This window comes from Carassius gibelio, chromosome A8 (assembly GCF_023724105.1).
Source record: "Carassius gibelio isolate Cgi1373 ecotype wild population from Czech Republic chromosome A8, carGib1.2-hapl.c, whole genome shotgun sequence".
Taxonomy (NCBI): Eukaryota; Metazoa; Chordata; class Actinopteri; order Cypriniformes; family Cyprinidae; genus Carassius; species Carassius gibelio.
This window is the reverse complement of record NC_068378.1, coordinates 12,527,342-12,544,430: the sequence shown is the minus strand read 5'-3', so window position 1 is coordinate 12,544,430 and position 17,089 is coordinate 12,527,342. Positions and strand designations below refer to the sequence as shown.

General features: G+C 36.3%; 1 protein-coding gene across 6 annotated transcripts in view; it reads right to left on the bottom strand.

Moving 5' to 3' along the window:
- The window catches only part of LOC128018486 (GTPase-activating protein and VPS9 domain-containing protein 1), a 39,949-nt gene that overhangs the window by 19,689 nt on the left and 3,171 nt on the right, over positions 1-17,089 (bottom strand). For 4 of the 6 annotated variants that reach the window (XM_052604021.1, XM_052604019.1, XM_052604020.1 and 1 more), the window contains exons 2-7: positions 6,089-6,293; positions 4,803-5,070; positions 3,974-4,549; positions 3,245-3,331; positions 2,688-2,822; positions 1,791-1,983 (exon numbers count right to left, since the gene is read on the bottom strand). In XM_052604021.1, coding sequence (XP_052459981.1) covers positions 1,791-1,983; positions 2,688-2,822; positions 3,245-3,331; positions 3,974-4,549; positions 4,803-5,070; positions 6,089-6,273 — 1,444 coding nt within the window. In that variant the 5' untranslated portion in view covers positions 6,274-6,293. Of the gene's footprint in view, positions 1-545; positions 627-1,790; positions 1,984-2,687; positions 2,823-3,244; positions 3,332-3,973; positions 4,550-4,802; positions 5,071-6,088; positions 6,294-17,089 lie in introns of all 6 variants that reach the window. The other 2 variants (XM_052604017.1, XM_052604018.1) reach the window with 1 other exon arrangement.

The window sequence follows — 17,089 nt, the reverse complement described above, 5'->3', positions numbered from 1 at the left end:
TAGGGTTTGAGGAACAGCAAGGCTGCTAAGTGTGTTAGCAAAAGCCTGCATGAGCGGGACTAGCATTCACAAATGCTCAAAAACATATTTAAATGGAAACAATAGCATGAGAGTGAACACATTTTTAAAGGCAATATATATTTTACAGATAACACTTTAAAACAATGAACACATTTTGTTCCAGACTGCTTATGGACAAATTGGACTGCCACTTTTTATGACTGATGATACCTTTTTTGCAAGATTTGAATGTCTAATGTATTCTAATGCAGAAAACAGCTAGCGTGGAATATGGTGAAAAAGGTGCAGGCAAATCTTCCAAATTTATGACACTCAAATGTCTTGCTTGTCTGAGCAACTTCAACTACGTTTACATCCCCAGGGGCAAGAAATTCAGCCCAGATGTGCTACAGCGAGAAGCAAAATACAAAGCAGGGACACACACGGCAGACACAGCAAGCGCTGACAAAGCATGGGTGAAGCAGTGAGAGGCTGGACGGGGTATTTGTACATGTCGGTCACGGCAGTCTGTCAGGGTTACCCACCAAATGGGGTCACTAAGGGTATATGAGCGGACAGGGCAGTGGCAGAGGGCTCCCAACACGTTATGGCTGCCAACTGTTGTCCTGATGTTCATTGGCAGCAAGGCAAGAAAAAAGGTGGAAGAGACAGAAGGGGGAAGTCAGAGAGTTGGTGGATAAGATAAACCATGTGTAAAAGATCAGTAAATGAGTGTAAGAACAGACTTAGTTAATTCATAGAAGACCACAACTAGTGTTCATGTCTGGGTGAGTTGTAAAGAAGAGATATTAGCTCTGTTCTAGCAACCTTATGACTCTCTTTCCTTAAGCCTCCCGTGCTCATTACTGATTTCAATGTTATTTTGAACACATTAAATAGATATAATGGGTAAAATCATAAATTTAAAAAAAAATCATTCATAATACTGAATTACTTTGACGCAACCTTTTTAATACTAAATTAAATATTTATTTTGTTATATTATTTTAAAAATCGCCATTTCATAGACCTAGTTTTAAGATTGCAGTCTCTGTGAAAGATAAATGGAATGCCAGCTTAGATTGTTTTGGTGAATTCTAAAAACAAATATTATCATCATTATTATTATCATCCTCCTCCTATCTAATAATAACAAACAGTTGTAGTATTATCTTGTATATCTTATATACAAATAAGTATATAAGTACAAATAATAGTGGCAGTTTATTTATTTATGTTTTAATGCCATATCAGCAACCATGGCTATATTAATGGCAACATCAACAGTAACAGTAACATTTCAATACATTATTTTGCTTAGTAGTAGTAGTAGTATCTTATAACAATAATAATAGTAACAATAATAAATAATTGTCATCCATTCTTGAATAAAATATTATTATTATTACTACAATATCATCTATTTAAAAATCCCAAGTGTTCATCCTCAACCACACAATTATATGAACAGCCAGTAACTAACAACACAGATTTAAGTTTCACATCCGTAGAGCACAAAACGTACTTTCAATTTGAACATTACTGAAAGAAATGAAACTTGCAGTTCAATAAGTGAGTCAGATGTTGATCCAATGCCCTTCTTGACTGACTCATTGGGTTCATTCAGTGAATTCAATTTAATTATTTTTGAACAATTTCAAAGAACCAGAATAAAGAGTCAATTATTATTGTATCGGATTACACTGGACTGCACTTTCTGTAATCAGAGGGTTAGACTCGGCAGAATCGGCAGCAATCAACATGCAGTAAAGTTAATGTAGAAGGAATACCAATAGGGAGTCTGTTCTTCTTGTTGGCGGGTGTGGTAACTGGGGAGAGCTGGGGCGTGTTAGAGGGTGTGAGCTCCAGACTGTTGCTCTTTGTCGTGCGGGACTGAGGTACATGGGCTATTAGGGTTTCCAGAGCCAGGTGGTCTTCTTCTCTGAGCTGATCTCCTGCAGTGACACTACGCACAAAGTCCACCTGAAAAAAGAAATGAGGTTAAAGACATGTTTGTTTGGCACAAACACACTATCAAACAATCACTCCAAGTTGATATCCTGTAATAAATAAGGTTTGCAAAGATTGTACTATAAGCTTTCTTTATGTGTTCAGATAATTTCTTAACTCATTCTTAATCAAAGGTAATTAAAGCAGCTGGGCTCATTATTCAGCTATCATCATTAGTGAATTTGAAACCGTGAGTCTAATGCAATAACAACATAGAAGTCAGCTAATTGGCTCAGTAAATGACAGTGAGCTGATGAACATCTTGCTGCACATGCAGAGAAGAAAAAACAGAGAAACAGAGGTTTATTGGCTCTTGGCAGTGTTGGACAGAAAGAGTTAAAGCATTAGGACTGTAAAGGTATGCAGTATGACTGTTACTGCTATATTAGTGGGACGGGTTTAGGCATGTTCTGTTGAGGTTTGTAAGAGGGTGAGGTAGACAAGTCATTTTTCATTGATCTGAATCTTCGGTAAAAGCTGAGTTGCAAACTATAAACATATTCATAAAGACTTCACATTTCAGGAAGGAAAAGGATGTGAAACTGCAAAGAAATTTTTGTGATTTCACTGTGACCACGTAAACAGCCCAAACATTTGTACTTTTGATGACGTAATCATAAAAATCTGACGTAGTTTGATTTCCTTCCACACATCTCTTTCTTCACTGCATTACATACCAGAGCTAAAAGCTGATTATGAGTCATGTAAACCACCGTCCGTGTGAGGCCCTCTAGTAAATTCATTGACGACATAGGTGGAGTCTCGACAGCTCTTCCACCAATGACAACGTCCAAAAACGCAGAAACACACATCTAAAAAGACAGAAAAGCTGCAATGAGTTAATCCACAAAAAGAGTGTTGGAACATGTTATTGAACCATTTAACATTCCCTGGTCATGATTGCAATAGCATACTACTACCGTAAATACTATTTCTGTAATATGCACAATGTACTTATTAATATTCTGTATGTGTAGAATACCCAGATGACATTTCCTAAAATATTATTTAACTTTTAAAATAATGGAGTATGTGCAACAACAATTACATTTTGTGGTAAATTTGTATTGAGAATCGTAAAATTTCACTAAATTGAGATTTAGGAAACTGGCCAGTGTGCAATACGCCAATAGCCTATGTTTGTCATCATATGGCAACAAGATGAGGAAAACAAAATAGATGAGAAAGACGATCAGAAACAAAAGAGCCATTTAATTCTGGGTTTGTCTCTTACCTTATCAAACTTGGATAAACTGCTTTTACGTCGAGGATCTCCATCATCTGCATCAGACATTGCTAACTGCTGCAACAACTGCCCCACCTAAAACATCAAATTAGGTTTTATTTTTTAGATTATATTAATATTACACACAGACATAAACCACACTAAATATTTGTGTCAGAAAAAGTGTTGTATTGAATTATGACTGGATGTGTTTCTATAGTGTCGCCTGTGCGAGCCATATGAAAAAGCAAACAATCACAGTACAAATTATGAACAAATTATTATTATAATTAAGTGTTTTTATTGAATTAACATTTGACTCACTGAACTGCAAGTCATAACTTTCATCCATGTTTGATCCCAAAAACAATAAAAAAAATTAATAAATATAAATTTAAATATAAATATAAACCATATTATGGTTTGAAAGTATGTTATGGAAGTGGTTTTGGAACGTAAAAATTTAAATGAAAAAATTGCTTACTGGTTATTTATGCAAAAATTGTAGGCTTAGCTCAAGTTACAAAAAAATATTGTTTTGAACAATGTTTTTTAATGGTAAATATAAAAAAATACAAAATAAAATAATAATAATTATATTTTTTATATATATATATATATATATATATATATATATATATATATATATATACATACTCTCAGCATTTTAAATCTAGCCGACCTCCTTACAGTTGTCTGTAATATAATGGTAATGATTCAAACACTATTCTTCTCTACCTGCATGAGGTTGAAACGTGCCACCTCATTGATAGGTGCATCGGAGATGATCCCATACTGTTCAGGGTTAACGATGGCTGGACAGATGAAGCATGTGAGCAGCAAGTCGGTGCACATCGTCCTCACCTCCCCGACCTCTAACCTCTCCACACGTGCCAGCGTCTTATACATCTGAGAAACAATCCAGCGAAGGCTTTGTGGGAAGCAATAGGTGTTCTGTTTTAGGTAGTTGATAAAGGTATTGACCAGGGCCACCAGTTTGGCTTCGTTGGCCTCCACCGCTGCCTGAACTTTTCTCCGGTACTCATCTGTGCCTTTTTCCCCGAACAGGCGCTCCTGCTGGGCCGGGGTAAAGCGGTCTATCAGTTTGGCTGGATCCGTCTCTAGATGGTCCTCGTCCTCCACCAGCAACTGCATGATGGGCTCGTGGAGGGTTGCAGTGAGGAAAAGCTTAGCTGAATACAGGCCCTCTGAGAAGAGTTTGAAGAGGATGCTGAAGGCACACGTGCCTCGCCGTAACAGACGACGAGGGTTGTCACTTTCCTTTAGCTCAAATTCCACCAAATAACGTAGCACCTGGACAGAGTAGGACAGTACAAAAGAAAAGAGTTATAAGTTGTATAAATATATAATCATTAACATATCAAATAAAAAATAAATATTCATATATATTTAGTTATTAATTTGTAAATTTTATTTTATTATTATAATTATTACTATTATTATATAAAATATATTTAAAAAGTCTAATTAATAAAATATATATTAAATAAATACTATAATAATAATACAAAAAATATATACTATAATACATGTATATCCTATGTACCTGCAGCAGGTAGCATTCATCTTCTTGCATGATGCAGTTGCCATAGAGTGAGGTGAAGACTGTGTGTATGACCCCCTGTGTGTGTTCATGACTGAGCCTCTCTCCTGCCACCAGACAGGATGCCACCAATCGCGGGTTCTCCCTCAAGCGGCCCAGGAACTCCCCATAGATGCTCTCCTGAAAGCCAAGTGTCTTATAACCATCCACAAACTGTGTGTCCTCCAGAAACTTGGCATGCTGACAGCATTCTGCAGGAGAGGCCTCCGCACTGGAAAGGAAAGAGACGCATTTAGAGAAATGGACTTTAGAAAATCATGTAAATAAAACTCCTCACGCTGGAGATACAATGGAAATTCCTGATTTATGTGTGCACTTGGATGGGTTAGATGCAGAGCACAAATTCCAAGTATGGGACACCATAATTGGCCACACATCACATCCTTTCCTTTTTTTTTCAGAAAGAATGTGCAATTGTAATTCAGATAAAGAAATATCTCAATACTATTTGCTGGCTGGTTACTCCAACTAGTCAATACAAGTTTATAAAATCCACACTGAATATCAAAGTGACTGTCCTGTATGAACTTGAACATTGTTTCAAGAAGTTCCTAGCATCATGGACTACCAGAGGTTTAAGAATTTTTGTGCAATGAGCAATTTTTTACAACAAATAATAATAAATAAATAAAAAACAGAACTAGAACCAAACCATGTAAAAATCATTTAAATCAGTTTTTCTCCATCAGGTGAGGGCCTCAGGGCAACAAGAGGGCCTCAGCAAAATTATAAGGGGGCCTCAAGTTGATTTATAAGAAGTCTAAATAATACTTTTAAAAATCTTTACTCAGTAAATCCCGAATGACAGAAAAATTCATAAATTCATTGGTTAAAAAGAGTGGGAACCATGAAAACATCCAGCTCCTAAAACTTCTAAAAATTCTGACTAATAATTTACAGAAACTAGAAATGTATATGAAAAGTGTTCTGAACTATGGGGGGGGGGGGGGGTTAAAGGTTGGAAACCACTGCCATATTCCGCAATAGCTTAACCAGAAGTCTTAATTTACTCAGACTCGTGATGTTCCAAACCCATAAGACTTAATTTCTTTCATTCAACACCAAAATAGAACTTCCTCTCTCCTCCATATACTGAAAGTGAACAGGATTCCAGGATGTTATATGGGGAAAAAGTGAACATTCTTCAACATTTATTTTTCATGAACCACAGAGAAGGAAACTCATGACGGTTTGGAACAACATGAAGGTGAGTAAATGACGACAAAAACCTGGTGAGGATGAGGCGGTCGAGGTTGATCCGTTGCTGTTTGGCGATCCAGGCTGCGCGACAGAGCCTTTCTGCTGTCTTTAGGACCTCGTTGTTGAGCCGCTGGATCAGTTGTTTCTCTGATGCCACGTACAACCGTTCCTGCTTCAGGTGGTGGGCCAGAGTGTGAATGTCTGGCTTCACCATCGTTCAGATGAGCCACGGTGCTGAAGATGGACAAAAGAACAAGATAAATTAGTGGCACTGCAGGAGAATTTACAACAGCATTATGTCAGCAGAGTATGATGTAAATACTGCTATAAATTCAATACAAGAGAATATGAGCAACAAGAGCTGCATGGTATGATGTTTATGCCATGTTATTAATAGTTGACAATAGTTAATAAGTTTATTATATTGTGATCAATTTTAAAATAATTTAAATTGCATATTTATCAGAGACAATGAATATTGATCAAAATTAGGGGTGGGCGATATGGAAAAAATATCATATGCTGTCTGAGCATTACAGCCAAACTAATTTCCCTATAATAAAGACAAAGTCTTTCAAGGTAAAAAAGAAAAAAAAAAACAAAGATAAAAATCTTTCTTCTTATTTTTTAATAACAAAGATAAAAGAATGACAAAGAATCACATTACAACTACACATAATATAGAATTCAAACAGTGCTTTACTTTTATTTTCAGGTACAATAAAATCAAACAGTTGCTGGTCCACAGTGACAGTATTTTTTGCTACCATCAAATTCAATGTGGACCAGTAACTGTTTGGTTACCCACATTCTTGAAAATATCTTCTTCTGTGTTCAGCACAAGAAAGAAATTAATACAGGTTTGAGACAATGTGACTTTAAGGTGATATATCCCTTGACAATAATGACAGTAGGCTGCATGTTTAATAGGCCTGCACGCATCTAATACACATGCACGTATAAGTTTTTCTCCCAACTGTTTACTTTCATTTTAGACATAACCAGCTGAGTCTACATGTGAATCTTGTGTGTTTTGACAGTATTAGAGCAAAAGATAACTTCAATAATCAGGCGCTGTTTGACAGGTTTTAGCGTGCATGCTTCAGATGTATGCGGCTCTCAGAAAAAAAAAAAAAAAAAAAAAAAAAAATTCGTCATATCGCAGATCGCTAATCAAAACACAACTGACTTCAGTTGGAGCAGACACCATAATTAATTAGAGATTTTTATTTTATTGTATTTTTTTTAAAGGCTGTGAGTGATGGAAGTACAGTTAAAATTAAAATTAAGCTGACTAGAATAAATCTGCTAGATATTTTGGACTGACCACGAAAACTGAGTTTTCAAAAACAGTCCTTTCAATATGTGGTAGTGTATACTGTGTAAGTCATGTCAAGTCTAATTTTTCCAAACTGTGTTTAAGAGTCTGAGGGTTTCTTGTAAACTAAAACTCTGTATAAAGATCCATGTTAAAATGCATGTCAAATGCCTTTAAAAATATTATGACAGGCAGACTCTGTACATTTTCATTCAAGTCAAATAAAACTATTTTGGCTAAGGTTCTCTCGGCTGATTTTCCCTGCTGTCTCAGTTGTTCACAATTTAACAGGTTGTGTTCCTTCTGAAGTGTAGTATGTCTTTTTATAATAGGGATTCAGTAGTATACCCTCATTGTAACAGCTAGACAGCACATCTTACACATACTGTAGGATAAAAGCAAATGAGGCCTTTCTATGAAAGTAAAATCACTACATATAGAGTCAATAAACAGAGCTGCTGAATAGCTCAACTCCAACTGTGTGAGACAAAATCATGCCTAAACAGGAAGACTGCTCTATTTCCTCTGAGATGTGAGATAACAGACCAATTTTAATACAGGGAACACGGACACGGACATTCAAAATAATACAATTATATGTATTTTATAATGTCCAAAGGGCATGCTGAAGTAAAGCATTTTTTTTAAATTACTTCAACCTTTTACAGAGAGACAGGCAACTACGCAATGTAGCATTTAACCTCATGAAACAGCCTTAAAAAGAAGCAAGTCATGAAATGCATCATTGCTGCTTATTTATTCTATGTGCAAAATGTATGTCATTTACAAAATGACTAAATTTATTCTATTGGTAAACACAGGCAGCACTGATTATTATACAGGATTTATACAGCAGTAATCCATTGCTTAATCATGCACTAATGTAATGACAATGACAATGCAAAGACCACAGTAAATCTTTTAGACAGTATACTTCTTCAACAGTCGAGCAACAGTGGGAAATGAAAAGAGATGTAGCATGCCATTTGCTCTTGTCAACAATGTATTTTAAGACTGTACACAGATCAAACTACATTTTCAACAGCAAATATAAACTCCACAATACATTAGTGAGATATAATGTACATAAACATGCATACATACATAAACCCAAAATTTAAACCGAATATATGAATAGATGGCATAAACTTCAGAGTGTGAAGAACCAAAACTGATCAGCTTGGTTGAGAATCACTGTGCATATTGCAGCTGTAACTCATTTACAAAGCCTGGAATACCCTGACCTGACAGACACTTTCTGTTTTATGAATGGCCCAAAAAATTATTTGCAAATCGCATTAGTCGCCTTTGCTTTCTCACATAAAGGAGGCATATAGTCAAACAGAAAACACACACCCATTTACTCTCACTCTCACACACACTAGTATCAATGTTCACACGCAAACATTCAGACTAGAGGAAATGCAAAAAAAATATTTCTTGGACTGTTCCTCAGGCACCAAGAGGTCTTTCTAAAGCATGGGTTACGCAGGAGAATGTGGGACGTAGAGCAGCCCAGAGATGCCCTTGATGGAGCCCGGACCACTGAGCATCCGTACAGCAGCCCACAAACATACAGCAGAATATCAGTATATCCGCTGAGGCTTCTTGTACCACTCAATCCTGAATTGGCTCAATCTCTTGTCATCCTGCCAAATAAAGCACATCACTGTGCTCACTCTTAGTGCTTGGTTTTTTGCGGCTGAATGCAGTAGTATTTGAAGTTTTAGATTTGGGGGCAGAGGAAAAAGATACCTACTAACTTACTTTCTTCTTCTTTTCTGAGAAGTTTAAGGTAGTTGTAATGGCTTTCAAGCTTTGTCTTTCAATAAGCTTATAAATACTGCAGGGATGAGCTAGGTCACACGGAGTAAACATTAAATAAGCTTAAAAACAAAAAACAATGAAACAAATCAAATAAATACTAGGCCTACTTTTCTACTTACCTAAACGTTGCTTGGCCATCTGTTATCATATTAAAGGGGGGGGTGAAATGCTCGTTTTCACTCAATATCCTGTTAATCTTGAGTACCTATAGAGTAGTATTGCATCCTTCATAACTCCAAAAAGTATTTAGTTTTATTATATTCATAAGAGAAAGATATTCTGTACCGATTTTTCCCGGAAAAACACGACCGGCTGGAGGCGTGACGTGTGGGCGGAGCTAAAGAATCACGAGCGCCAGTAGGCTTTTGCGATGAGAGCGTTTGGAAGTTGTGACATTACCGTGAGGACAAAACCAACCAAAACAAACCATGGCTAACAGTCAGATTCAGCGTATATTTATGATCCAGAATCAGATCCAGAGGCTGAAATTGAACAAGAGCAGCATCAGCAATCAGTCTCTATGTTGTATGTACTGAAACTGTATATATTTGCTTAGCGGTTTTGGAAAATGACTAAGTTCCACTTTGTCGTCTTTTTTTTTTTTTTTTTAAGCTGTACATGTGGAAAGTGCAGTTTGATGACAACATCGCATGTTGTTTACTTGATGTGCTTACGCGCCGATAGCCAAGTTAACAACACAGATATATTTGAAGCAGTTTTACTCATGCAGTTTGATGGCAACATCGCATGTTGTTTACTTGATGTGCTTACGCGCCGATAGCTAAGTTAATAACACAGAGATATTTGAAGCAGTTTTACTCACCGCCTGCGGTTCCAACACACAATCGTGACCCTTTTTCGTTGGGACTGCATTAACCTTAAGAAATAAATGATGTGAAAATCCGGCGTCAAACTGGACCTTGTTTGTAAAACAAGCATCTTCGAAATGCAGGGAACAAACACAAACACTTGCACAACTCCGTTGATGCTCTGTAAAAATAAACTCCATCCACTGGTCCCTTAATGCTGTTTCTCTTTTGGTAATCTGTGCAGGGTTGTCTTGCCCTGGCAACCAAAAACACACTCCTTTTGTGACATTTCGCGACGCTCTCGCTCTGATCAGTGAAGTCTGTTGTGCTCTCAGTGCTCTGCTATACGGGAGCGCGCGCTCTTCCGGCAGACGTGCCCTCAGGACCCATATAAGGAAATTCCGCTCCATCTAACGTCACACAGAGCCATACTCGAAAAAAACTTTCTGAAACTTGTGACAAACTGGAAGTAGTATTTTTGGAACAGAAATACTCCTTCAAACGTACAACTTAATTTTTGAAACTTTGTCCATGTTTAGCATGGGAATCCAACTCTTTAACAGTGTAAAAAACTCAGTATGCATGAAATAGCATTTCACCCCCCCTTTAATGTACACAAACATTCAAAGTTAGGGGCTAGTAATATATTTTTTTCTTACAAATATATTTACAGATATTTAGACAAGTTACAAAAGTAACTTCTATTGTAAATTAATGTTGTTGTTTACAATATTCAGGGTAATCTGGGTAATTCAGCCACAGTACAAACAGGTCCATAATAGGACCATAAAGAAATAAAATGGGACATTTTTAAATAACATCCTGCTTTCCTTCCAATGTCAAATTTCTGGGATGGGAAGTTCAAGGAGCTGAGATCATTTTCTAGACACAGATGTCAGATTTTGCTGATCAAAAAAATCAACAGAACATCAATGGATCTATATATAAAAAAAAAAAATCTTATACAAAAAAAAAAAAAAGGCTAAGTTATTAATCAGCAGAATTGTTTCTACTCAACATCTCAGGGATGGTAAAAGCCACACTGAAAGCCAATATCAGCAGCAATAAATACACAAGCAACTAAAACCGTAAGATCAGTCTACTTCCACTTTTTTCCAGATTTGGACTGCAGTTGATGCTGTTTTTAGCAACAATGACAGCAAAGAACACTTTCCTAAAGCATTGGGAACAGGAGGAAGGTCCTTTTTTCAGTTCCTTTATTCTGAAGAGCTGCGTTTGGATTAGTTCTGACAGCATTTGAGCAGGTAGAGCAGACTCATTATGAGAGGGAGAGGAGAGAGTGATGGATATGTGCTTACTCCTTAGTGTATTCTTATGCAAGAGAACAAAATCTCTTTTATTAAGTGTCTTCAAGAATATAGTCTAGGGCTATGTGCAGATATAATTTTTAGGAGGCCAAGCACAACTATCAATACTTTCTTTTTTTGGTACATGCTGATATGAAAAGTACAGTACAATGCTGTTACAGTTACTGTTTCCTTGTTATTCGTTTCCCATAAGCTACCCTATTTTCTTCTTATTGAAATGATTGAACTCCCTTTCATTTGAATAATGAGCATGTCTGCATTAAGCAAGCTGACAGCACTCAAGTGCACACAGATTTCTGATTACAAAACAGTGTGCATTAATACTGCATTAGACCTATCTAACAGCATCAACCTTTCTCAACTTGTTAAACTCAAAACTGTCTATATTATTACTATTTATAATAACTGTTTTTTTTTTTCTATTTTAATATATTTTAAAATGTAATTAATTCTTATGATGGCAAAGCTGAATTTTCTGCATTATTTCAGTGTAACGTGATCCTTCAGAAATCATTTTAATATGCTGATTTGCTGCTCATTTATTATTGTAAGTGTTGAAAACAGTTGTGCTGTGAACATGAAATTAAAATCGCTATTCTTTTATGCAACATTGCAGTGATTCATATAAATACTTTAAGAGGATTTGTGTAAACCGTGATACATTTTTAAAGATTTTTGATGAATAGAAAAAAGTTAAAAGAACATTCCTTTTAAATATAAATATTTTGTAACATCAACATCATGAAAGCCTTTCCAGGCACGTTTGACAGTTATTGTGTCCTTGCTGAAAAAAAAAAAAAATGTAAAGCATGAAAATGTAAAACAAAAATGTAAAACAAAAATGTCAAACTTTTGAGGAAACCTGAGCTCCTGAAATATTAGCATTACAAAGAGTATACAGTTGTATTTACAAAGTTGTAAATTCTGTTACGACCAAAAAAAAAAAAAAACCGCTTGGTTAAGGAACATTTTCATCAGTAATTATATTGACAAGATTACCACTGGTAGAGAAAGCAATTTCGTTTTAAGACAGACTGACCGGAAACACTCGGTGTGAGTTGCGTGTAACTTTCAGGTTAGGTGCCTTAACAAGGATCCGTTTTTCATTTCTTCTTCCTCTTTGTATCTGGTTGAGGCAGAGCTCTCAGTGCCCTTAAAACACGCTCAGAGCTGGAGCTGTGTGGGATATGAATCACAGCTCGAATGCAACATCAGGCACTTTCACATGTTTACAATGCACCGGACCTGACCACTCATGAGAAAAAACTACCCACACACTCCATTTAGCAGTGAATGTCATCTAACTTTGTAATGGACAACATTGTGGATGTGCTAGTAACTGAGCAGAAGAGAAATCCTGAGTGGAAATATCAATGTTTCCTGGCCATTACGAACACAAAGAGACAACATCTGACGAATGAGGGCAGCTAATGTAACTAGCTGGGGATGTGATGATGAGTGGGATGCTTTCTCTGTGGCCAGGCATCCCAACCACATTTCCATTTACAAATACATAAATGTGCATGCAAAGAGATGAAACTTGGCCATACTGAAAGCCCTTTCAGTTTGTTCAGATCTGCATTCCACTGGCATCTGACTGACCACTGAAAATCCCATAACCAACACTAAGTCTTTCTGAGAAATCTATTTCATTACACCAGCCAGGCTCACAGGAGGGTGTGGGAGTACTGCACGGAAATGTCTCCAAACCAGGATGCTTTCTGCTCTCTTTAGACAATGTGAAACTGTATCTCTGTGGTTTACAGAAATAGTTCACCAAACAAGTTTGAGGACCTCTGCAAGAATCCTGAGATAAAATAACAACCACAGGACAGCTTAGCATCAGTCATCTTTGAAATTTCACAACAGTGTCACTGAACATATTGGCTCTAAGAAACACCTTTATGCCAATATATGGAGGCAATATGAAACCTCAGATAAATTGACTGCTGATGGAATAGCATAACTGCCAAAAACTAAGTGACCAAAAAATAAATACGACAAACATTCCTCTCACCTAAGACTATTATAGTGAGTTCCAGAACTAAATGTACAGTACTAAAGTACTGGGGTGATTTTGCGCGAGCAATTTCCCAGTACGATTGAAAGGGTTGCATTTGCACCGAAAAGTGTGTACTAGGGAGTGACGCAACCTGGTCACCAGCAATGTCATTTGTGAGCGAGCGTGATTTCACCAAGTACAACATTTCAATCAACCAATCAGAATTGAGAAAATATCTGTTTATTCTTACTATCAGGTTAAGGTGTTTCACCCTTGTCAATCAGCTATCATTTTCCACTGATTTTAGGAAACAATTATGTAGGGTTATGTTTAGGGGTAGGGATTGGGTTAAGTCTATATTTTTGGACAATAATGTTGATCCAGGATCATGTCTTACTAGGGTTGCTCCGATCACGATCGGCCGATCGTTATGCGCATCTCGTCAGTGAAGCCGGTTCTCTAATCAGCGGTTAATTCCCTCAGGTGTGTGATTTCACATAGAGCAGCTGTTACTACACAGAGCCGCAAATCCACTTCATTTTCTGTGTAGTAACAGCTGCTCTATGTGAAATCACGCACCTGATGGAATTAACCGCTGATTAGATAACCGGCTTTACTGACGAGATGCGCATTAACGATCGGCCGTTCGTGATCGGAGCACCCCTATGTCTTACTTGGCAAAATCAAGGCGACCATTGTTTGTGCACGGCATTCAACAACGTTAACAAAGAACAACGTTAACAACAGGAAGATGGAGGACGCATTGATCGGAGCTGTGTTTTTTGTGTGTCTTGAGGGTTTCACAATAATGGACATGGAATGTCGACGTATACCTAGAGCGACTGAAAGAAAGGAAAGAAGGAATCTCCAATGACAACAGGCAGTGCAAAAATTTGTGCACTACAGTGTCCGCCAATTCATCGCTGTTCATCATATTTGCGAAATAAGTTGATCAATGTCTACTTATGTCATGGATCGTACCAGTTGTGATGGTTAGACCCTGCTCCGTAGTAGGAGCTAATTTGGTCTTTGAAAAAGGCACTCCGGTACTAAAATTGCACCCAGTTCTGGCGGTGCAAAAAAAAACAACAAAAGAGGGTAGTCCCACAATCAATTCTGGTACAAATGAAAAGGTTCCGGCGGTGTGAAAGGCCCTTATGTTTCAATATTTTTTAAAGTTGGCACACAAAAATGCTATATAAATTTCAGGTTTTTAAATTACCATCAAGGCAATAGACAGGAATAGTTATTTCTATATTATCTATCAAAACAGAGATACAAATAACATGACCACAACTGTTATCACCAAATATAAAAGATTTAAATTAATTAACCAATATCAGATATTTAGTTGGCTAGATATTTAACTGTGGGTTATTGCTTCCAATAATTCAAGACTAGTTCAATTTAGTATTAATTTAAACTGATTGCAATAACTTACAGAACCCATTTACCTTTTGAGAAGTTTTTAACTAATGCCTGCGTGTGTGTTCAATCATGAAAAAGGCACAGTTTTAAAAAGTGAAAATTCTGTCATTTATTAAGCCCAACGTCGTTCCAAACCTGTATGACTTTCTTTCATTTTTTTTGTATGAGTTTTTTTCCCCCTTCTATGGAATTCAATATCCATCAAAACTCATGTTTGGTTACCACCATTCTTCAAAATTTCCACAGAAAGCATAGTCATAAAGTCATAAATGATGATATAAAAACACTTGAAAGCCATGGTTCATCCAATGTTCATCCTATATATATATTAGATTCGATTCACAATTAAATTGTATTTGATTCTGCATTCTTTAAATGCATTCACGGGATTATTTAAATGTTTTTACTAAATTCTTTAAATGCTTAGTCAGGGGGCAAATTACAGTAGCATTTATGGTTCGAGAACCATAGGTTAGAAAAAAAACCTTTTGTCCATTGTTAAATGCTAGTTTAATGATGCGACATGGCATACGTAAAAATGTATGTAAGCCAAGTTTTTAAAAAAGAGCTTAAAGAGTATTATGTATGAGCTAACATTTTGTCACACCAGGGGCGTAGCCATAATTTCAGAAGTGACAGAAATGTCAAATACAATCATTTAACTGTATGTATATAGCCTATATAATAATTATTATAATAATAATTATTATTATTTTTTTTTTTCAAGGAATTATCTTCTTTTTTAATTACTTTTAATAAGCTGTAATAAATCAAATACACTGCTATACAATAATCAACCATTTGTAATCTATATTTTTTTCCTAATGGCAATTTTATGATTTTTAGCAGTTTTATATACTAGGCTACATTTAATTAGCAATTATTAAAATTTTCTCCACAGAATAAGGTAGAAAATATACTTTTATAATTTCTGTACTGTAATAAATGTCAATTAGCACTGCATCATTCATAAATTGTTGTGTTTTTTTTTTTTAGTTTCATCAGTTCATTCTGCTTTTATTCAGTTTAGCTGCAGATATAGCCTGGCACGTCTATGAGAGCGAGATTGCTTCTCTTTCAGTGTGAAAACGTCTTCATCTCTATTTAACTTTTCCTCTCTAATCAGCAAATGATTCTGAGAGAAAATGCGCCAGATGTCTGTTTGCTAATGAAACAAACGCTACTTTCATGCATCTGATTATCAGATAAAGCTTGCGCTCTTATTTCAAGGTCGTTGTTAATGCTGTGGTTAATTTTAAAAGTTTCCTTTGTATATTCGGTTCATCCGCATTGTTTAAAAACATTTCTCATTCAATGGATCTGTGCGAATGATTTAGACTTACATTCCTGCTCCGTCCATTCAATAAATACAGCTGTCAACGGCTCGGGTAACTCCGTCGGTAAGATGCAGAGAGCCATTGACAAACTACAGAATAGTAAAACTACTTCACGTTAGCATTACTGGCCACGAGTCCAGATCACATAGATCGTATAGATCACACGTCAGCTGCGTCAGAGACGAACGGAGCGCGAGCGCAATCCTGTGACAGTCTCAGGCGGTAAACAGTGGAGCGCGTGAAGGACAGATAAGAGGCACGATTCACGAACACTCGTCAAGGTCTCCATTAATTTGTGCGTGTAGTAATTTAATGTGTATACATTTTGAAAGCATTGAATCGCTATAGAAATTGCGATTCATTAGATTCTTAGCATTTTTAATCGTTTACGGTCCAAGATCGGCGATTCACGATTCAAAAATCATGTTTCAAGATCGATGCATATGAATCGACAGGGTTTGTAATCGATGCATCGAGAAAACGAGTGAATCGTTACACCCCTAATATATAGCTTTGACATGAGCTTTTCCTTCGGACAAGTAAATCAATCATTCACTTGTCCAAGTACAAAGTTACTTGTTTTTTTTTGGCTCAAATATAATTTATTCTGAAGCAGTCTCATCATTGCTCAATGAAGGACAATATTTTCCTAAACTGATTAAATGTACATGTCTCCATTTATTTTGAATTCTTACTTGATTTATAAATCAAGTTAGAATAATATGGCACTATATGGTTGTTACTATTCAAATGAAATCAGTATCAACAAACTCCATCTGTCCAAATGCATAAATAATGTTATTAGATTAATGTTTTACTTTTTTGACATACAAATATGAAATGTTGGAAAAATGCAATGATACTTTTAAATATGAAATTATACCACCAGTAGGTGGTGGCAAGTCACCGTTTTAATGAGTGGATCATTGATTCAACCGATTCGTTCAAACGGCTGATTCATTCAATAAATAAAGCAAGTAA